This window comes from Stegostoma tigrinum, chromosome 19 (genome assembly GCF_030684315.1).
Source record: "Stegostoma tigrinum isolate sSteTig4 chromosome 19, sSteTig4.hap1, whole genome shotgun sequence".
Taxonomy (NCBI): Eukaryota; Metazoa; Chordata; class Chondrichthyes; order Orectolobiformes; family Stegostomatidae; genus Stegostoma; species Stegostoma tigrinum.
Window position 1 is genome coordinate 41,721,751 of NC_081372.1, and position 24,168 is coordinate 41,745,918.

The window sequence follows — 24,168 nt, forward strand, 5'->3', positions numbered from 1 at the left end:
AACAGTAAAGGATTTAAGGGTTATGGTGAGTGGGCGGGTAAGTGGAGCTGAGTCTCAAAAAGATCACCCATGATCTTATTGAATGGCAGGGCAGGCTCGAGGGGCCGGATGGCCTACTCCTGCTCCTAATTTCTATGTTCTTATGATCCAACTTGTCCGTGCTGGCCAGGTATCCTAAATTAAGCTAGTCCCATTTGCAAACATTTTCCCCATACCCCTCCAACCCCTTCCTATTTATGTACCCATTCAGATGCATTTTAAATGGTGTAATTGTACCAGCCTGCATCAATTCTTCTGGCAGCTCATTCTATTCACGCATCATCCTCAGTGTGAAAACGTTGCCCCTTCGGTCCCTTTTAAATCCTTCCACTCTCACCTTAAACCTATACCTTCTAGTTTTGGACTTTCCTACCATGGGATAAAGATCTTGGCTACTCACCGTGTCTGTGCCCCTCATGATTTTATACAAACCTATAATGTCACCCCTCAGCCTCCAACACTCCAGAGAAAAAGCCCCAGTCTATTCGGCCTTTCCCTATAGCTCAAACCTTCAATCGCTGGCAATGTCCTTGTAAAACTTTTCTGAACGCTTTCAGGTTTCACAATATCTTTCCAATTGGAGGGAGACCAGAACTGTACACAGTATTCCAAAAGTGTTCTAACCAGTGTCCTGAACAGCTGCAACATATCATCCAACTCCTCCACTGAATGCACTGAGTAATAACGGCAAGTGTAACAAGTGTCTTCTTCACAATTTTTTACAATTACAACTGAAATACTTGGTAGCTGTATAGTTTCAGAAACTGTACTTTCACTCTGAACACAGCTTTATGTTTCTATTTATAATCATAACAAATCCTGGAATTCAATTTCTTCTACAATTACGAACAAATTATAGCATTAAGAATTGCAAATGTTTGATAAAATCTCATGTGTGAAAGCAATGTGGCAAGTTGGGTCACTGATCAAAAAAAGGACACAAAAGTAAAATGAAAAATGAAGATCAATACATGTAACTACTCACATTACCAATATGCTCTTACACCGTAAAATATCCAAAGTTAACATTTTAAAGATGAAAACTGTTATCTTCAATACTCACAAAGGCCAAGATGATGACAGCCCATCCTGTTGGAGACTGAAATGGAATGATATTGCTCCAGTCAATATACCAGAGGTTGTTAAATTTGATTGGACCTATTCCTGAAGATTTCATCATATGACCTCCAGCAAGCCTCAACCAAAGAAGCTTGTTTCTCTCTTTACCAATATTTCTATTAGTAATTACATTGACCAGTCCTGGGGTGAAGTTCCACAATTTATTACAGTTTCACACAGATACTAATATTATCAAGCACCCAGGCAATGAGGGCTGAACTGGCTTCCCTTCTGAATACACTGACCCTCTCAGTTACAACTGGGTTAATTTGAAAAGGATTCCAAAAATTGCTGTATTTCTCCCGGACCAAAACTAATTTGTATTTGAAAAGGAGCCAATTTTACCAGCCTTTGAGTTACAGGAAGAATTAATTTATATAATACTAAAAATGAAAGAAATAATAACGTAACGTACATATACACAGGCTTAAAAACAAGAGGTGAGACCAAAAAAGATACAAGTTAAAAATATATACGTGGATTAGTCTTTGAGTTCACAACGATAGACAATAGAATGTTGCGACTCTTATATTGATTGATAATTGGTAATACCGATGTTGGTAGGTGAATTGATTATTGAAATTTTGGGATTTGCAGGTTCACTGATCTTCTTTTCTTCTGTTTCCTTTCAATTGCTTGCTGCACTTAGAGTGAGAGATTATCTTTCCTTTTTACCTGTAGTGCAGCTGTGCTTAATTATTCTCCTTAAACTCTATTTCATAACACACTAGTCTACTATCACACCCAGGCCAGGGGTTGCAGTTGAATCTGAAATCTGTACATTTTTAGAAAAGTACCACAACATACAATGGGAATTTGTGTCTTGATGAACAGGAGACAGTTTCCTGCTGAAGGGCTGGGAGAGCAGAGCAGTCAACTCCTCTGATCTACTGTGGCTACAGGGATAGCAAAGTTCTGAGGAAGGGTCATCGTACCTGAAGCATTAACTATGATTTTGTATTCACAGATGTTGCCACAACCGCTTCCATCTAGAAGGACAAGGGCAGCAGATACATAAGAAAACCAGAGATAACAAGGTGTAGAGCTGGATGAACACAGCAGGCCAAGCAGCATCAGAATTGCTAAGCATTTCCAGCAACTTCTGTTTTTATAGAAAATCTAGATTGTTTTGACTTCAACTTTTTAAGAGCTTTTGTTTATAACACATTTGGCACTTCAGGTGTGACATTCCAAGGTTTCTCTCCCTACAGTAAATGTACATTCACAATTTTTGTTTACTTTGAAAAGAAAACAGTAGCTTTGTAGCAGCATCCAAATATTGTATTAGACGCAAGAGTCATATGCCAAATTCTTGTCTGTTTAATATGTTAATTTACCATGGTTAAATAAATTTGCAGATGAAATAAAATTGTATGGTACATTACTTTTAGAGAATATAATGATTTAGACTTGGATAAGTTGCAAAGTAGAACTCGGACTAATAAATATCCTTCAAAATAAATGTGCTATTTATAGCATGAAGTGGTGTAGGTCAAAAGAGAGAAAAAGAAAACCATTGGCTGATCACTAAAGATTCAATTGAAATATCACAATGTTAGCCAAAATAAAAACTGTCTTGGCCTAATAATTTGAAATTAACACCACAATTACAATGAAATTCAAAAAAACGTAACATAAATCAAACAAAAATACAATTTGTTCTCTCGAGCTCCATCAGACAGTGGGTGTCATGTTATTACGGACATATTGACAGTCTCAGTAATGGCTGGTGTAAATGAAGACCTCATTAACATCATGAAACCATACCCAGTAGCTGTCCAAAAGGTCTGGTAGTAGGTAAGAAGGAATCCTGGCAGTAAGAAACTGAAACTAGGGACCACTGAGGCTGGCCCTAACATTTGGGAGAGGTTGGCAAACAGGAAGGCTAGGGTCTGGGGTATTGACAATCCATGCTGTGAATGTCAAAGGCTTCATTGAAGGACTAGAAAGGTTTCTGAGGAGAGGGTGCACTCAGCTGCACCTGCCCTGTAATGAATGGTGAAAAAGCCCCTTTCATTGGGCAGATGACAATTCTCAACTCCCTTTCACTGTCTGGTTTTCCTGAATTCAAGAAGGTACTGCAGCAACAGTTAACATCAGATTAGGCTTGCAATTGCGCTGTTGGAGCTGGGCAAAAATTATATCAATAAACACCCCATCTATCTACTGAGGGGGATAAATGCCCCATCAGCTACAGCTGCAAAAATAGTGACAGGCATATATGTTGCTGCTGTGTTTCATTCTATACATTTCATTTACGGACACCAGATTCCACCACTCCCAGAGCAGTATGGCCAAACACAAACTTGGACACTTCATATCTAGGCTTTGGATTCAGCAAAGAGATTCAGAACTAGAAAGGGTCAGATTTAGGTGGTTAAAATTATTAGCAGCATGGTGATACATCAGTAAGTAGATCATTTAAAGTGATGCGTCAGACAAACCCAGGAGCATTTTATAATGAGATAATTGTGGATTAAGAGATCATATTTTCTGAGAAGCAACCTACAAGGTTTAGAGTTTTGCACTATGTGCTTAATAACCATGGAGCAATCATACAAGAATTATTTGATAGGTTCCTAAACTGGTTGAAATTTGTGCCTGTAATTTTAATGTCTCTCCTAGGGATTAAGTAGAGGAAAGGGGATGACTCCAACAAGAAATAGGTTGTGAGGAACTGATAGGTTGTTTTTAAGGCTGTAACAATGGATCTCCAGTAGGACTGAGAGCAACAACCTACAAACCCCTTTCCTTTGTCTAATAACCACCTTCTCAGCCTCTGTCTAAGCCACCCATGCAACTGGAAAAAACCCAGCTGTTAGGGAGAGAGATCAAACCTGATATTTAATTACCACAAACAAAACAAAAAAACTCATCAGCAAGGAAACAGAATTGACACTGAATCCGGTGAACCTCCTTCAGAACACAATCAGGACCCAAAACATTAACTTTGTTTTCTCTCCACAGATGCTGCTAGACTTGTTGAGTTTCTCCAGCTATTTCTGTTCTGATTTATTTCAGATCTCCAGTTCTTTGTTTTATTTACTTAATTACCACAACCGATAACCTGCCATTTGATAGGAAGTACATTCCACCCCTGACTCATTCTTCACGAAAATAGCCTGAACTTGTGATAATGTCTGCAAACTGATGTGCTGGTTCGCAAAACAAATACCTGGGCTTGGCCACCTCTGGCACCACACCATCAAGCTTCAAAAACTTTGCTCATAGTTTCTGTCAACGTGTCAACCCATCCTTCTTACTGCCTGGTATGAACAATAGTGATACAGGCTATCCCAGAATTCCAATGATAATCGCTGAATCATATTCCAGCAAGGGTTCAACAGATTAACAAAAGTGGGCCACAGCAGAGAGAGGAAATGCAAAGTAAACAAGAGGAAATTGGCAAGAATTGTACCTTACGTTTCTTTCTAATTCTCAGTATCAGAAAATTCTCCAGAGATCCTCATTATATTTTATTTAGAGAATGCAAATTCCCCCAGAACCAATCGTCAACCTCCTCATTTGCTGAGTTTACAGTGATTATTGCTTCCTATTAAATCAACATTACACCTTAAAATTGTCAAATTAAAGCAAAATACTGAAGCGTTTGGAAATTTGAAACAACCACAGCTCACGGTGGAGAAACTCAGAGGTTTTGACAGCATCTGTGGAGACAGAAACAGAGTTCATGTTTCAACTCAAGTATGAATCTTCAGTTCTCTCTCCACAGATGTTGCCAGACCTGTTGAGTTTTGCCAGCATTTGCTGTGTTTGCCTGAGATATGTCACTGTGCTCCCCTGTTCATCAGTTAACACAAAATGTGCTAGTATCCAGCCAACACGAGGCTTCAGTCAGCAGTTCTGGATTAACAACCTTTGTCGCTGATGCATACACAAAGTCATTGATTTCAGCAAGTTATGGACTGTGAAAAATCACTGGATATTGAACATCCCCTCCATTGATCATCAACCTTTAAACATGCCTCACCACAACCATTTACTTCTACGGAGCCATAAATGGATTAAATATTCAGGAACATGCTTAATAATGTTTGGCCCTTTCCTGAATTCAAGCATCTCACAGCATTCAAACTACACTCCCACACTCAGCTTTTAACCATACAGAATCCATATATAGGCACTGTTTATCAATGATTGCTGGATGACAGAATTTAACAGCGGGCTCCATGCAAACTTGTATGAGTGTGAGTACTGGAGCTGCAAGTACCTGCAACTTGTACCTTCACTGGTAAATGTCATCCTTAATTAGACAAAAAAAATTGTAAGATAGCCTGCTGTCTTTGTTGAAACAAACTACAGGTTCAATAATTAAAGAGAGGTCAAGAATAAGTCGAGGTCATCATTTATCAGAGCTTGATCAAATAACAGTTAAAACTATAAACAGTTTTTGTTTAGACAAATGCTTGAGAGATTAAACAGATTAGCATTTATGTATTTTACCACACGACAGTACAGGAAATGATTGCAGCTAAAAATATTAATGTGGTCAGAACAGATGATAAATATTGCAATTTATTTATGTGGCTAAAATACCTTGCTTTCACAACAGTTATACTTATTTGCCTTAAATGGCAAGAAATCTTCAAGCATTCCCCTGTTTGCGTTGATATCACTGATTCCACCTACTGATTTTAAAATATTGTACCTTTACAAGGGGAGAAAGCATCTTAGGAAAAAATGCAAAAGCTTGTTTCTGTGAATTTATTCAGTCAGCATTTCGTCCAGTCCAGCTGGAAGGCGCCAGTTTTGGTTTTCCTGACTTTGTTCTGTTATCTGATTTCAATTGGTCTTTGCGTCCTTGGACAAAGGAGGGGTAGTATCAGTTAGAGTTTCCACACATGCTCCCTAGCCGGCAATCTAAGCTGAACACATCCATATGTTGATGTCAAGTAAGGAAAGGATCAGCCTGATGGTAATGCTCCCTGTAGTTCAATAGCTAGCCAACACACAAAGCAGCATGAATAATGACCAATAGCAGCAGTTCATACTGGAAAATGCCCAGCATGTCAAGACTGCAGTTGCAAACAAATAAGCAATCTCCTGAGCATTTTAATGCTTTTCTCTTTGTATTACAAATGTCCAATTTCTTGAGTATTATGCCTTTTGCACGATTGAATAATGGCCACTTTGGTGACATACTGGCAGAGTATATGAACCTGTGGAACAGAAGCTTAACCCGGTAGTCAAGAGTGATAGGGAACACAGAAAGCAAAAAAGAAACAAAGCAAAAGAATGCACAAGATAATGCATAACCATTTATTTCCATGTCCTTTTCCACCACTTACTCTGACAATGATTCCCATGCGCTTGCTCTCATAGGTAAATGGAAACACTTGCAAGATACTGAAGTTCAAAATATGTCCTCCAGGTGTCCTCAGCTGCATTGAGGATTGGTCCCGGCCAACAAGAGTTAGTCCTACGCACTCTGTCCACTGCACCAAAGACACCTGAAACACAACAAGGATAGAACGTCACCCAAGCTGCTGGAATTCAGAGTTGAAAGGTCACTGAGCTGAAGAGTGGTGGGGGAGGGATAGTTAGTCAAAGAAAACTAATCAATTGTCAGGTCCAGGTAAAGTACTGTTCCTGCAAGGCAACATTATAAGGTAGAGAAATTCTTGTTAATGTTCTAATTTCCTGAGGGAGTTTAAACACAGCAATTAATATCAATTCAGGTTAGTTGTAGCACCAAACCCTTAGCAATTATGTTACACTGTGTTACAATTATGTAGGGATTCTACGAATCTCTAGGGACTGATGACTTTTGGGAAGATATTTGAATACCCAGTGACTGACAAAGGATCACACAAGATTTTAAAATATAAAACTTGTGGTATTCCTAATTAAAACAAAACACCACTTTAACACTATTTTGCTTTAAACTACTGTAAGAAAATTCCTTATGTTAGTTTTAACATGACTGATAACTCTATGGTTTATATATCAAAGTGTCTCTTATGTGAACATTTCATCCTCAAGGAACAATTCCAAATCTATGTCAGTTCCCAATGGCTTACTTCCTTTCTTTTTCCCGACCAAGTAACTCATTATGCCACAACTGACGTTCACTGTGAAGATCACACTGGAGATTCCCGGAATTAGAATTAGTTAGAACATTAACAGGCATTTATCTACCTTACAATGTTGCCTCAGCTTCCCTGCCAGCCCATTTTGAATTCTGACGAGCACTTGCAAGCTCCCAAGAACATTTGGCAGAGTGAGCAATTTTTTCACTTCAGCTGCAGGGCCAGCTTCTTCTAAATCTGTTCTCTGCCTTTCTGATGACTGCAGACCCACCTGGGTTTGAGGCTTCGCGTTACCTTGGGAATGGTGTCACTCAAAATAGCAATGGCTTTCTCAGGATCTTTTCCCTCTTAAAGCTAATCTCCAAGGCAAAATGAATCACACAGACCTTGTGTCTATGTACAATTGCTAATTAATTATCTTCTAAATCAACAACTCTATTCCATCTTGGAATTAAAACAGTATAATATGTAACAATTTCTTTAACACTTTGGATTGCAAAGTAATAGTCTCCCCACAGTTTTCCCAAGATCTAATATTTGTCTACAGGCATGAATATTTGGCACCTTCTTCATAGTAAAACACCCTGCCAGCTCCCCCCTTTCATTTTTCGCAATGAAACCAACCTGTGAGCAGAATTCAGAGCAGGTCACATAACTCCCCTTAATTCCTCCATGTTATATTAAAGTGACAACCACAAAACATTGTACTTGCAATAAATCAAACTGCTATACACAATTAAAAGACGGAGATAATTGTAATAGTGTGTTGGCAAGTACTAATTAATGACAGGACTGCATTCAATATTCATCTGTGACATGGCAAAATTTCAGAATCACTAATGAGGAGGCACAGACAATGAAATTTTCCAAATTCTCCAAACCATCCACCTCATTTCAAGAATCAGTCACAGAATGATAATGCAGAAATCTCTGCCATGTACCTTTTGAATAATCAGATGGAAATCTGAGGCTGGCATTTGGGGGTCCAGCTGACATTCATTGCTATTAAGGTTCATCATCACTTAATTCAATCTGACAGCATTTTGATGTACTAATTATTCTTTCGGATTTTGCACATTTTTCTTCTGCTGCTAACTGCAGGTTAAATGTCACCACCTAATGTCATGTACAGCATCAGCAGGATTGATTGATTTTATCTGTTCTACTTACCTTACTGTTTGTGGAGATAAGTTTGCATTACTCATTGACAATTACTTCAGTTTGTTCCACCAAGTCGCTTAAAGTAACTACTGATGTGCTGATGGCCCAGCAAAATTAAAAAAACACCTTAGCACTCCAGTCATTCATTCTGAGGGAGGTGAAAAGGGAAGGGATGGAGAGACAATGACTTTCCACAGGGAATGTCCCACTTGTTAGCAAAGAAATGTTTGGAGAGCAGACATTGATGATGGCACTTTTGATGATTCTATCAGTTAACTGATGAGTTAAAGGAGGCTGATAAGGCTGTAAACCTTAGTTAAATGTTTCCTGTTCCTTGTTGTTGGGTATACTTGATCTTTTTTCACATTTTCCAGTGACTGAGTCAGTTCGGGAAAAGGGGGAATACTAGTTCTGACGAATTAGTTTCCAATCAATCCCCCAGTGCTTTTTCCAAATTCATCTCGTCTGTGCAAACTGACTGCACTTCCTTTGATCTGATTGCAACTAGTCTGTGAATCACTCTACTGTCCTTCTTGAGCTTGATATTAACTGATTTTAATGGTTCCCTCTTACAGGTGTTGTCACACTCCTAATATCCTCCAAATATGCTTCATCAGTACCTCTCTTTTCACAAAACCTATCCTTGAACCCACTGTCCCTGAAAACTGCAGCCCAATCTCCATCATCCCTCTATCCTCCAAAGCCTTTGAACATCAGTGTTGCTTCCCAAGTACCTGCATAAATTTCCTGCTATTATATTTGAATGTTTACTCCAGGAAAGCTGCAGTACACTAAAACACTCCTCACAAAGTCGCAAATTACATTTCTTGTGATTGTGACTGTGATGAGCCCTCCCTCCTTGATTGACCTACAGCTTTTGCACTAGGCAATGGCCTGGTGGTATTATCACTGGACCATTAATCCAGAGACCCAGATAATGTTCTGGGGACCTGTATTCAAATCCCGCCATGGCAGATGGTCGAATTTGCATTCAATGAGTATCTGGAGTTAAGAATCTAATGTCCATTGTCAATTGTTGGAAAAGCCCATCTGGTTCACTGATATCTCTTTAGGGAAGGAAACTGTCATCAATATCCGATCTGGCCTACATGTGACTCCACACCCACAGCAATGTGGTTGACTCTTAAGTGACCTCTGCACAATTAGGGATGGGCAATAAATGCTGGCCTAACCAGTGACACCCTCATCCTGCAATTGAATAAAGAAAAAAAAAAGTTGTGTATGTTATTCTCCCAGGATCTCTGTGAGTCAGCTGGGTCGTATTGTACAAGCTTGATTCCATTCTTACTTGTTGAACCATTAGTCAAGAATGAGCTGCCATAAATCTTTCCACACTCCTCCCTCTGGAGTACCGCTGGAGGCTTCCAGCCTCCTCTCCTTCAATTTCTCATTCATATCTGGTCCCTCAATGTTTTGCCTGTAAAGACATCAAATTCCATCTGTATGCCAATGATACTTTGGTATATCTCACCACCACTCTTTGTTTTTCTGATATCTAATACTGGATGAACAGAAACGTTTTTTACGTAACTACAAGCTTTTGGTTGTCAGTCCTGACAATCCCTCAGTGATTTGTTCTGAAGAAGGGTCACTGGATCCGAAATATTATTTCTGCTTTCTCTCCATAGATTCCGCCAGATCTGCTAGTTTTCCCAGAATTCTTTAAGTTGTGCTCCTTAGTCATTTATTGTTTTTAATGATATTACTCTGGCTAAGTATCTTAGGATGCCTCATGAAATTAAATGTGCTAGACAATTGCAAGTTGCTGTCATGCACTTGGGCTGTTGTCAGGCCCATAGTCTGTGCTGTGTTTTGAGCACTAAGCCATATGTTAATCTTTTCAGAACCCTCCTTATTCATTAGAGTTCTCAGCTAAAAATTAAACCTGATATATATCGACAGAACTTGCACCTTATCACCTTTGCTGCCCATGGCTGACAGTCTATTCTCCATATTACTCACCAACTGAAAAAATGGCAAGTAAGACAAGCAGTTCGACGGTGACTTATTCTAATTTTAACTGTCTGTTGTCCGTTACAAAGGTTAACGGTTTAGTTATGAAAGGCTATGTTTGTAACTAAGACCATCCTGGGATCAAGCAAATTCACTATTTTAGGACCTACAATTCCTCATATAGTGTTCTAGCTTATTTTCTTTAAATACCTGTGTGTGATTAATGAAGAACTAAGCTTGAGTGCAGTAATATAAAAAGCTGCAAACACATTGTTCTATGTCGAGCCATTCCTCCCTGTGTCCTAATCACTTCTACCTGCTGGAGAGGACTCCTTTTGTTGTGTGGTTTCTGAACGCCAACATGTACAACTATAGACCTATATGCTAGATAACTCCACATTTCTAATCTTTTAAAAATACTAAGGCAGCTGAGATGTTTATTTCTTTTCCCTGAGTCATTATCCCTCAATTTAGCATCCAGCAACCTCAACAGTTTTAAGAGAAGGGACAAGGAATTACATAGCAGAGTATTTTATTTTACATTGTCTTTGAGGTATGCAGCATATTCAAGTGAGTGTATAGGAAGGCACAATGCTTTAAATGCTTCAAATGTAGAGAGTATACAAGAACAAGACAGAGTTGTTCATTCTCCAAATACTGAAGCATCAGACTTACTGAAAACAACAGGTCTGTCTGAAATTTAAAAAGCTAACTTTCACTGTCCAAGTGACTCAAGGATTAAAGTTTGATCAGTACTCACAATCAGGGTGGAGTTACCACCTGAATCCACCAAGATTTGCTCCTTACCTCGTGTGTGGGTGTTAAATCAATATTCTACCTGCAACACCTCTTCTACATTCTCTCACTTCAACAGCAGGTGCACTGAACAAATGCTACTGTCCTTCCTGACATCGGCTATACAAGCACTCAGGCACAACTTCTGCAAAAAATCAACTGTAATGACTGCATACTGTGTCAGCAGGGCTGAAAGCATTTCTTCCACTGGGTTTTGTTTTCCAACTGTCAAATGACCATTGTTCCAGGGAAGGACAAAGAAAACAGTAAAAGAATACTCTGAAACTCCCCTTCAAATGTGGCACATTGACATTAATGACTTGGAGGAGCTTCCTACCGACTGTCCAAAATAGTGACAAGTAGTTCATCTAGCTGAGTCATGTTTTATCAAGCTGTGTCATGCTTGGAATCAAACTGCTTTAATGTTGAGGAAAGGTGGCAGCAGAGTCAATGGGGTAGTGGTATTGACATTGGAATTGTAATACAGAAAATCAGGTAACGTTCTTGCATTTTAATCCCCCTACGGAAGATGATGGATTTTTAATTTTGAAGAGTTCAGGAATGAAAAGTCCAATGATGGTTACTATCAAGAGTCATTAAATAATGCCTTGGTTCATCACTGTCCTTTAGGAGAAGCAATCTGCCATCTTTACCTGGTTTGGCCAAGTGATTCCAGACTCAGAAATGTAACTGAGTGAGTATTAACTGCCTTTGAAATGGCCCAAGCAAGTCACTCGGTTGTATTAAACCAGCAAAAGGTCTCAATGAAATCATGGGCTAACTAGTACTGGAAATAACAATGGCTAACTCAGCGCTGTTCACCCTGTACAACATGTGCAGGCTAACAGCAAAATTCAAAGAGCAGTTTAACAGACCAGTCAAGCAACTGCCTGACATAGATATGGTTCCGTGCTATGTCCATCAGACCATGTCTCATTCACCACCATCACGGTCCCTGCACATGTCCTGTCCAAAAGTGATGGCACTGTGGTACACAGCTGGGTGAGAGTTGCCCTGAGAGTCCTCAACATTGATTTCTAAACCCATGAAGTTTCACGGTACCAGGTCAAACATCTCTTGCTGATTACACTACCAGTCATCTGATACATCTGTAATCTTCCACATCAAACAGGACTTGGAGAAATCATGGAGAAAGATGAGTGCAAAATGCTTCTGGGTGGGAGACTTCAATGCCCATCGCCAAGAGTGCCTCACCAGCAACACAATTGATCAAGCTGGTCATGTCCCAGAATTCATCATAGCTATTGTGGCCCTGTCTGATGGCGGTCTGCTTCAGTGACTTCGATGACCTCGGGTTCCATTGGTCCAGGTTGGCGATGGGATTAGTGATGGGGTGGTTTTGGCTCGGCATCCAGTAGTCCAGGATTCCTTTGGGCAGCTTCTACAACATCTTTTGGACCGGGATCAGTGAGATTTTGGGAATCTGTGGAGTTCTGCGGCCTGGGGGTCCAGCAATCGGCGTAGATGGACTGCCTCAGTGGCAAATTTTGGCCGGGTGTTCCAGCGGCTCAGGGTGGCAGTCTTCTCCTTCACCAGTGGCTTTCTGCAGCAGTTCTGTCTTTTGCTGAACCTAGGAGCTGGGAATTGAGCTAAGATGGACTTTGGTTAATTTTTAATTTTTTTATGCCTTCTGTTAGTAAGATAGGTGCTGTAGTACGGTGACAAAGCACTTTCACCAAGTTTTTGTAAAAAAATACAAGAGATAATAAGTTACTATTCTATTCTAATTGTGCTCAAATACAATCTGCAACCTCATGTCCAGCATATCCCCCACTCTATCATTAGCATCAAGGCATGGGGTTAACCCTGGTTGAAAGAAGAGTGCAGGAGGGCATGCTAGGAGCATAACTAAAAATGAGTTGCCAACCTGATGAAGCTACAACACAGGTTACTTGCATAACAAATAGCATAAGCAGTGAGCAATAGGTAAGCAATTCCATAACCAATAGATCAGATATAAGCTCCGCAGTCACGGCACATCCCGTCATGAATCATGGTGGACAATTAAAACAACTCACTCAAGGAAGGAATTCCACAAATATCCCATCATCAGTGATGGGATATACCAGCACTTCAGCTCTAAGGATAAGGGTGAAACATGTGTAACAACCTTCAGCCAGAAATACCGAGTGGATGATGCATCTCAGCCTCCTCCAGAGGACCTGAGCATCAAAGGTACCAGTATTTCGCCAGTTCAATTCACTGCATGTGATATGAATAAACAGCCAAAGGCTTTGGATACTGCAAAGACTATGGATCCTAACAACATTACAGCAAAAGTATCAAAGACCTCTGTATCAGAATTTGCAGCCACTGAGGTGAGGTAAAAGTGACTGTCATCGACATCACAACAGCAGTTGACAAACACGGTATCAACAAAGCCTAGCAAAACCACAGTCATTGGGAATCAGGAAAAATTCTTGCCAGGTGGAATCATAGCTAGGAACCACAAAGAAAGACAGTGCTTATTGGAGATTTCTTATCGCAGCTCCAGGATATCACCACAGGAAGTACTCAGGATACTGTTTTACGTCCAACCACTTTCAGCTGCTTCAACGATCTTTCCGTCATCATAAGGTCTGAGGTGGGAATGTTAGCATGATGTTGAGCACCTTAAATACTGACATTGTCCATGCCCAAATGTTGCAAGATTTAGACAATTTCCAGGCTTGGTTTGACAAGGGCAAGTAACATTTGTGTCATGTAAGTGTCAGTAAGTAACCATCTTCAAAAAAAGAATCTAATCACTGCCCAGTGACAATCAATGACATTATCATCTCTGAATCCAAACTACCAACATCCTATCAGTTGTCGTAAGTATGTGTCAGAGAATCCTGAAGCACTGTAGTCATTTTAACAATCATTCTATAATGTGTTTTTTTTCACAAAGCAGACTGATATAGCCAAAAATGGCTATGCATGTAATTTAGTGGTAGTCTGGAGTGAGAGATCCAAGGAGTGATTGACCTAGAGATGTAAATAGAACATCCATCAATAAACCCTTCAAAAGGAAGAAGAGGCAGAAAACACGCTGACTGTGATCTCCTGTAAATGCAGAACCAACATGATCTGACAATTCTCTGGCCAAGAGCAAGCCAGTCCCCGCAGATTATGTCCCAAACTGCAGATGTGTTTTGTTTTGTTTTGTTTTTGATTTTCCCTTTGAAGGGAACAATAATGATGAAAAAGCTAACGGAGGGTGCAAGTGGGATAAAGTATCAATGTGTACCAGCCTCGTTTTGGGCATGAGCAAGATGTGGAAGTCACAGGCAAAGAAGTATCCCTGTGACACCCTTGTGCTGCAGGAAAAGGGAGTACTCTCAGTGTTTGAATGCAGCTAGCTAATAAGCCAGACAGCAGGAAACAAGACAACAAAAGGGCCGCCTCTCACCCTGAATGCTGGAATTCACCCACAGTCGACTGGAATCACAACAACAGAATCTCAACCAACCTGCACAACTAAGAATTTTGAAATCAGCTATTCAAATACCAATGTTAATACTGCTGATATCATTCAGTGCAATGGTCACAATGTTCAGTTATCCACTCTTTGCAAACAATTTAGAGATGATCTTTTATTGAACATTTATCTTTACTGACCCACTTTAAATTTCTACAAGTGTTGTATTACTATTTCTTTCTAACTTTCGTTAATGAATAAACTCATTCTTTCTTAACCCAAGAATGGTTAAATTGGCCCCTTATAAAAATTAAGTCCTTATGGGTCTGGGTGAAAGCTTTCGAAAGGGAAAATGTGACACTGATTCTTTGGCCCACATTCCCATCAAAGCAGACTCTAATGGTATTGCAGGATTGCTGAATAACATCAATGTAGAATTTTTTTTAAAAATAGTGATGCAACTAAAGCGGGAACTGAAGGAAGTTGATGCCGATTTTAAAAAATAATTCAGTCATGTTCCAAAGTAAGTGTCAAGATCAGAGGTGCATTCAAATTCATGAGCATTTTTCATTAATTATGAGCTGCATCCCATCTCTGAGCTGCTTGAAACTCCCAAACCTTACAATTAGGGACATTCAATACACCTTTAAGAGAAACTGTGCTACATGAAAATTACCTGGTTTATTTTGATAGCAAACAAAAGCAGGGCAGTCAGAGAAGCTCACTGGATCAAACACATTTAAACTAGGGAACATATGACATGAAGGCCCTGTAAAATAGTCAAGTTTCCCTGTATCTGTCAGATTTTTGTATTTTTTTCTTCCGTAACGATTTGTTAAAACTATTTTCTTCAATGGGAACACAACTTTATTTTGGGTATCTAACACTATTCCAAATGATAACTGGAAACCTGAAAATGTACCAATATTTGTAAAAGGTGTCCAGGAGGACTCCACACGGCAAGTCAGCAAATGAAAGCAACTATGGGGTAACAGTGATAATGGGAACTGCAGATGCTGGAGAATTCCAAGATAATAAAATGTGAGGCTGGATGAACACAGCAGGCCAAGCAGCATCTCAGGAGCACAAAAGCTGACGTTTCGGGCCTAGACCCTTCATCAGAGTGGGGGATGGGGTGAGGGTTCTGGAATAAATAGGGAGAGAGGGGGAGGCGGACCGAAGATGGAGAGAAAAGAAGATAGGTGGAGAGAGTATAGGTGGGGAGGTAGGGAGGGGATAGGTCAGTCCAGGAAAGACGGACAGGTCAAGGAGGTGGGATGAGGTTAGTAGGTAGGAGATGGAGGTGCGGCTTGGGGTGGGAGGAAGGGATGGGTGAGAGGAAGAACAGGTTAGGGAGGCAGAGACAGGTTGGACTGGTTTTGGGATGCAGTGGGTGGAGGGGAAGAGCTGGGCTGGTTGTGTGGTGCAGTGGGGGGAGGGGATGAACTGGGCTGGTTTTGGGATGCGGTGGGGCAAGGGGAGATTTTGAAGCTGGTGAAGTCCACATTGATACCATTGGGCTGCAGGGTTCCCAAGCGGAATATGAGTTGCTGTTTCTGCAACCTTCGGGTGGCATCATTGTGGCACTGCAGGAGGCCCATGATGGACATGTCATCTAAAGAATGGGAGGGGGAGTGGAAATGGTTTGCGACTGGGAGGTGCAGTTGTTTATTGCGAACCGAGCGGACGGGTAACAGCAACCAAATCTTTCCCAGAACAGCAGTTCTCCTCAAGTGCACATGTGGTATCTATTCCATTTGTCTGGCCTTGGGGAAGTGGTATGGTCTCTAACGTCAAAGAGCTGTCTGGTCTCCAGTTATCAGTTTCCAGTTTCCAGTTACCTCGCTTGCAGAGACAGTTCAGAAGGGAACCTATTGCGAAAGGCAGCAATGCTTAGTTGAGGCTTGGATCTGCAATTGATTTTGTGCCACTGGTTTCTGTTTCTGTCACATGTGAAAGAAGAACTGCTTGAAACAATGGAAAGACTGTAAATTGTTAGTTAACAAACCTACCTACTGACAACTACATGAATCACTTTTTAATGGGAATGTTTAATTGTCAAAAAAAAGCAAACAAAAACAGAAGTTGCTGGAAAAGCTCAGCAGGTCTGGAAGTATCTATGGAAAGAAACCAGGATCTTTCAGTTTGCACTGAGCTTCGCTGGAACATTGCAGCAAGCCTGAGACAGAGATCTTGGCCAGGGGACAGGATGGTGTGTTAAAGTTAAACAGGTTTTGGGTCCAGTGACCCTTCCTCAGAACTGATGGTAGCTAGGAAAATGTCAGTTTACATGCAGAAGACAGGGTGGGCGGTGGGGGTAAGAAGTAAACGAAAGGTAGGGATAGAGCCCAAGGAGAGAGGAGGTCAACTAGACAGGCAATGGGAAAGATAACAATCTGGCTACGACGGTGAATAGCTGTTAATGCAGATTGTTAGTGGTTAACAATAGGTAGTGTGTACTGGCAGACTAGGTAACAAGGCCTGGTGTGTGGCATGGGGGCTACAACATGGGAGAGTTTAGATCTTAGAATTATTGAACTTGATATTGATTGTCAAGGACTGCAGAGTCCCCAAGTGGAAAATGAGGTGTCATTCCTCCAGTTTGCACTGAGCTTTGCTGGATGTTGGCCATGGGACAGGGTGGTGCGTTAAAGTGGCAGCAGCCAGAAGCTCAGGGTCATTTTTTGCAGGCAGAATGTAGTCACCCAGTGACTGTGAAGTGGTCACCCAGTCTACACTTCGTTTCCCCAATGTGGAGGGGACCACATTGTCAGCAGCAGATGCAGCAGACCAGACTGTGAGAAAAGCAGGTAAAGTGCTGCTTCACCTGGAAGGTATGTTTGGGCCCTTGGATACTGGCGAGGAAGGAGGTAAATGGGGAGGTGTTACATCTTTGGCGATTGCAGGGGGAGGTGTCGTGGGGCTGTGGGGTGGGGGGGAGGTGTTGTGGGGCTGTGGGGTGGGGGGGGAGGTGTTGGGGGTGAAAGGTGTGTGGACCAGGGTGTCTTGGAGAGAACAGTCTCTACAAGGGAGACGAGGAGAATGTGCGTCTGGTGGTGGCATCTCTGGAAATGGCGTCTCATGATCTTTTGGATGTGGATCCTGGTGGGATGGTAGGTAAGGACAAGGGGAACTCTATCGCTATTTCAGGAGGGAAGAGAGGGAGCAAGGGCAGAGGTGTGACAATTGGGTTGGACATGGTTGAGAACCCTGTTAACAACGGTGCTGGGGAATCCTCCATGGTAAAGAGGAGGCGGCTGGAGTCTGTGAACTGGAAATCTCTTAACTGGAATAAAGCATCAGAGGAATTGTGGATGTACATGGGCAAGGTCTGGACCAGGAGAGAAAAGACTCAATCAAGGTAGGAAGAGAATTTTCATCGTTTTGTATGAATGTCAAACAGAAGTTCCATCTGAGTGATATTATTGAGGGGGCTCATTGAATAACAAACTGCCTGACAGCGTCTGGAAATTTATTGTTTTAAAGTCACACTTACTGTTAGCGCACCCACTCATGATTGCGTTTGTTTACTTCACATGATATTGTTGTACCTCAGAGTACTGTGGGGCAGGAGCAGGCTGAAATAACGGGCCTGCCCAGGCAGTCCTGTTCATGGATTTTCGGAAGGAGAGAGAAGCGAGCTGTGCAGGGCTGGTGGACTATCAGCTGGGAGATGGGGGAGATCACAGACAAAATGAGGTCAGTGACCATTGTTGGCCTGATGTGTCATGGTGAGGACATGGTCCAGGGGAAGACAGGAGGAGGTATCTAAGAGCTGCTGCTCAGCCTCTGTAATGTAGAGGCTAGTATGCCAGACAACAACAGCATCATGCCTATCAATAGGCTTAATATCAAAAATCAGGGTTGGATCTGAGCACACAGAGCGCAGTCAGTGCAGAGAGAGATAGGTTAGATTAGGTAAGGGAGGCAGAGAAATTGAGGCGACCAATGTCAAGTCAACTGTTCTCAATGAACAGATCAAGGGCAGGCAAAAGAGCAGAGGGAGGGGTCCAGGTGGATGGACAGTGCTGGAACTTGGCAAAGGGGTCTGCGCATCTGGGAAAGGAGTCTTGCCAGTTTTTAAAAAAAAATAAATAAAATCCATTGCACCAAATGACTAATGCATGGCAACAAGGCCCTATTCATAAAAGATACCTGCAGTGCTGTCCACTCTGCAAGAAAAACAGGGATGTGCTACAAGATTGATGTGGGTCAAATAAAAGTGGGGCTTAGAAAGGCAGAAGATGTTCAAAAAGATTTTCCATTATAGCCTCAGTTAGTTAGAGCAGCCATATCATAAAATTCATACAAACACTGCATTTGAACATTTCTAGAACTTGAGAAGATTAGAAGGAAGGTATATTTAACTTAGCATCCTTTCAAATCACTCTACATCAGCCATTAGCATCCAGATGGTGGAAGGAGCTTCACTACCGAAACTCCTGAAGCTTCCTTTATTCTTAAGAACAAACTGGGTCCTGTTACAGGCCATGGTCACTTTTGTTAATGAATAACATTAGCCCACTTTGCTTAAATCTTTGACCCTTAGCTTACAACCTGACATTTTCTAACTCCAAGGTACAATAATATCATGTCAAGTTGCCAAAAGTAATAGTGAATGGGTGCGCTGACAGGTTCAGTTGCTTGCTGGAAGTGTGACTTTAAAACAATAAATTTCAAGACGCTGTCAAGCAGTTTGTCATTCAATGAACCACCTCAATAATATCAGTCAGATGGAGCTTCTGTTTGACTTTGCATATAACAGAACAAATGTTCTTCTAATTATTAATTGTAAAAAAAAATGTTTATGGAACAAAACAAGATAGTTGTAGCTATCTCCAAGGACCAGAGTGATAAAATAACAGGAATTTGTTTGCATATCCTGAACAACTAGAGCTCTTTGAAGCACTGGCACGTGGATCAGATTTTATAGCAGAGGTTGGCAAAATTTATGATGAGAGAGCAAGCAGAAAAAAAATTTGTTAAATTCATAAAAGAGGGATGAGCACTGACATGTGAAAACACTTTCCTTTAGAACATGCAGTGAACAATCCCTAAGTCTTTGTAAGTTCTATATTTATATATGATCAGAGAAACTCCAGTACAAAACTTGAATCAGCCACCTCTACCACTAACAAATGAAAATTACTTGTTTTGTATTTGCAGTGAAATACTTTTGTTGAAACAATTAAATGTACATCAAGCAATCTCATCAGGTAATAGGACCAGAACTTGCTGTCACAGAACATCCTTTAGTGTCTGCTGGGAATTACATTTGCCCCTGTATTCTTCAGCTCAACATATTTTGTGCACCGTTATTGAAAATAGCTGCAGTAAACCACATTGTAAAGGAAACAACATGTTTGGGTCCTAACATAGCCACAATAACAGGCCTCCACCTGACCAGTGACCTGTTCAGTTTTTGCAGCCTTTTATCATTCATGTTTCAGAATTTGAGCATGTGCGCTGTTTTGCTTTTGGACCGATAGGTGTCTCCATTATTCTATGCTTATCTCCCAAACAATAAAACAAGGAAGGACATCAGGTAAATTATTGAAGAGAGATAAAAAGATAGGATAGATTGAATTGAGAGACAGACAGGGAAGGGGAAAAGTAACTTAAAATTCATCTTGTTAAAAGGTTCCTAAAGTTAATCAAACTCTTGAAGAAATGAGACTTGACACTGTAGCAAATGTTGATGCCAGAAAGTTGAATTTACAGAATAATAGAATGGTAACAGCACAGAAAATGGCTGATAGCAGTTGACAGTTTTAAACTAGGATTAGACAAATACTTCTGCTCTGCACTGTTCCTTGAAATTTTAGATTCATTGGGCTCATTTAAAATCAAGTTTTAAGACACATATAAATCTGGGCCACAGGAATGGGCACTGTCTGAGCTTCTAATCAGCATCTGCTGCATCCAATGTTTTGTGGAAAACTCTGCAGACACCTACAAGACAAACAGAGTCAGCCAGATCTGAGGGCTGGGCATCCCTATCCTTTCATAAGTCATTCTGGGTCCAAGTAAGGGTCTGCACTCAGTGATATGAGCCATGGTCAACTGTGGAAACAGCAAATTTTTTGCAGTGAAGCTGCTTATTGCAGAAAAATCCTTTGGGAAGATGATTGTGTTTCGTTTAAGCACACAAGAAACAACTATCAAGAACAGGGGAATATTGTCCGATTTGCGATGTTTCAGAGACAGTTTCTCCCCATGACCCATAGCAACGTTTCTCATATAGTCTTTGATGTTCACCTTTGCAATTATCCAACAGCTCCCACGGCACCCACCTTCTGGGATTGTGCATTCAGAGGTGAAAGTGTTCACTGCTAACAGGGCTTTCCAGCGTAGATACTGTGGGCACCATATTCAGGCCCCGGCCAGGCTCCAATTCAAATGCTGTAAGCCAAATCTGTTGCAACATGACACTTCAGAAAGGATGGTTGAGAAAGACAAGTTGGCACTTCACTGCACCAAGAAGGACCTGGAGGCTCTGCTGGATGACAGCCATCCCTCTTTGCTAAACACTGCTAGAGGGAACCCCCTGCACCAAACCTTGCCCGTTTAGTCAGAGACAGCCACCCAGATCAGCGGAGTGCCCATTGTCGGAGGGATGCTGAAATAAACTTCTGTGCTCTGCAAGGATTGGTGCCACCATCTTGTCTCCACTGTCTCATACCATGGCAATGGACCACAAAGCCTGCCTGTCCTCTACACTTTCACTTACTTACTCAGATCATTTCAACACCCATCCTGCTCCTGTACTTCCAGCCAGATGCATCTTACTCAGTCCTTCCAATCATCTCACAGCAGGAGAAACAGTTTCAGAATAGTTTGGAAAGGGTAAGTACTGGCAGGGAGTGGCTGATATTTGTCTCCGTCACTATATAAGAAGAATCTTACATTAACAGGACAAGGTCAAGCTCGCTTATTTCGGAAGACCAATATCTCCATGTCCAGGCAACCAAGTAAGTTATGAACTTCATCCCCATCACCACTTTTGGCAAACTCTATGGATGCAGGGCATAAGCAATCACTGCCAATGGAACATGCCATGTTAAAAGCATGTAAAAGTTGTTGTTTTACCGAGCCATCTCATTAGAGAGGAGAGAAAAGAGAGAGGGGGGGAGGGGGGCGCGGGTGGCTGGCAGCAAGAGTATGAATGTCACCACTTCTCAGGAGAGAGAATTTGAGAAACAGAAATCTTTTGTGGTGACTTCAGCTAGTGCAGGAATTGAACCCAAGCCACTGGTGTGACTCTGTACTGCAAAGCAGCCATCCAAACAAGAGATAATGGGGAATAACAGAGGTCCAGACAACACCACTTTTGGGTATCTGATCAGAATTTTAAGTTACGAATTGATGCCAGTACCTGGGAAAAATCACTGCATAGAAATGAGGCGGAGTTTGCATCTTGTCATTGAAATCTTATGGGGACAATGATATTTTCCCCAATGTTAAGAATTTAATTTTTCCATTCCTGCCACATTCTCTCAAATCTCTTACCATTTTGCTTGCCATGCCGATTTCACACCATAAATGTGAATGGATTCAACTTTGGCTGTGATAAGATAATTCTGTTTTCCCTCAGTCACGTTATTCACATGTTTATAATGGTTAATTGAGCAAAATACAAGGGAGTTACAATCATCCAAGAAATAAGCCAACACATTCAGAGGAGATGGTGAAAAAGAGCAGAGAATAGTGGTAAGAAATAATTATTTAAGTTATATTTTTGAAACATTTCTAACAAAAAATGGTTCAGTGCAATAACATGGTGTCTTCTTGAAGTGGACATTGCCAGAGAATAGTTTGTAGTTTGTGCCCTTGATTTATAGGTCACTACTTAAACACAAGGAACATCCCCACAGGGAGGAGTAGAAGCAGTTGGGAAGTGTTATTCAAGGCTGCCCCCAAAACATGACCCAATGAGTAGCTTCAGAATGTCACTGTAGAAGCCAGGTAGATGGTTGTCAACCACACTCACACTAGGGCAGCCGTTATGTACATTGTAAAGTGATCAGACAATATGAAAGGAGAGCTGATATACCTTGTGATAGTGTGTGAGAAACTGCTGCTGAATTGAACAAAGAGGTTTAAATATGCCTTGGATATCAGCATTCAGTTAACTGCTTTAATAAAGCAGCTGTAATAAAAAGGGCACAAGGACTATCAAACAAATCATATTCTTGTACAATCATTTTTAATGTCCTTGATACTATTTTATCTTGCTACAAAAAACTGCCATCTTCACCAACAAATTGTCATAAAGATCAAACCCAGTCTCTCACCTTTGACCCAGTGGTGCCAAAGATTTGAAAGGGCACCTAACACTCAATGAACTTTTACAATCCAGTTCCTGACCTTTGCACTCCTCAGACCACTAACACAACTCCTTCCTGCCTTGTCATCCATCACTGAAATCAGAGCATTGAAGCTCTCATGCTAAATGCAAGTTGGCGTCAAGCAGGAACGACACTATTATGATTTCACTGTAATTTAGTTGGAACGCTGAGGAGATATCATATTCCTGACCTATGTCACTACTAGATGGTTTAACATAAGAAATAAAAGCAGATTGGTATTCATCATCACTTGCCTATCCCAGAATGTGAACAAGAAGCTCTTCTGGGTGTTCCTGAGTTGATAAATACTTTCCCTGTATTGATTTATATCCAACTCTAAAGAGAAGGCTCAACGCATTAAGAAATCTTCCATTTTCTTACTAATAATTGCATAACATTTGTATGTGGTCAACATGAAGATGCTAGTATATAAGTTGACCTTTAAAGCCTCAAAGATTCCCTCCAAAAACAGGAATCAATTTATACAATAAGTATAAAAGTGAACCACCAGCCTGGGTGTGGGTGGTCACTACGTTTGTCAATTGCCACATGTCTGCTCTGTGTGGCCACATCTTAGATTGCATTGCAAAGACATGCAGGAGTCTATTGCCTGATTGATCCCTTGCATTCAGTTATATGGTACTAGTAAGTAAAACATCCACTTACGTAGGGGTGAAAAACTGAGATTGACTACAACTACAATTGTATCTATGTCACAGTTAAAAAGGAACCTGCTGTATCTCACTTACAGACTAAACATAATCTTTGGAGCCAAAAAAACTGAAAAAAATACAGACTGGGTTAATGTGTATGTTGTGATCTACTATACAGAATTGTATCTGCAAACACTAGAATGTCCAAAAGGTTCTTTTACCTCTCTCAAAGAAGGACCTTGTCATCAATTTTCCCTTGGCTTCATAGTTGATTTAATTTTTACACAGAATAAAAGCATGAAGGGATAAGAAGTCACAGCTGCCCTCTGAGCTACACGGCTTTATATTAAAGTAATCCCTTTGGACAGGCAGTACTAAGCCAGCAAGTGCATTCTAAATCATCAGACTAGATTAAATGCTGAGGCAGGCTCCCCTCACTTCAGCAGAGGGCACTTACAGGGTAATTAGCCAGCTCATTGCTACATGACCATATCAATATTCAACTCAAATCAAATGAATCCTTTCCTTCTAGCCATGAAGAACTTTGTCTTATATATTTTTAACAATAGTTCCATGAAATTATATATCCTTACAGCTAGTTTTAATGT

At 40.9% G+C, this 24,168-nt stretch overlaps 1 protein-coding gene across 2 annotated transcripts in view; it reads right to left on the reverse strand.

Moving 5' to 3' along the window:
* Nucleotides 1-24,168, reverse strand: part of LOC125461278 (probable phospholipid-transporting ATPase IIA) — a 161,413-nt gene that overhangs the window by 54,366 nt on the left and 82,879 nt on the right. For both annotated transcript variants that reach the window (XM_048549846.2, XM_048549845.2), the window contains exon 15: nt 6,468-6,629. In XM_048549846.2, the coding sequence (XP_048405803.1) occupies nt 6,468-6,629 (162 nt within the window). The remainder of the gene's footprint in view (nt 1-6,467; nt 6,630-24,168) is intronic.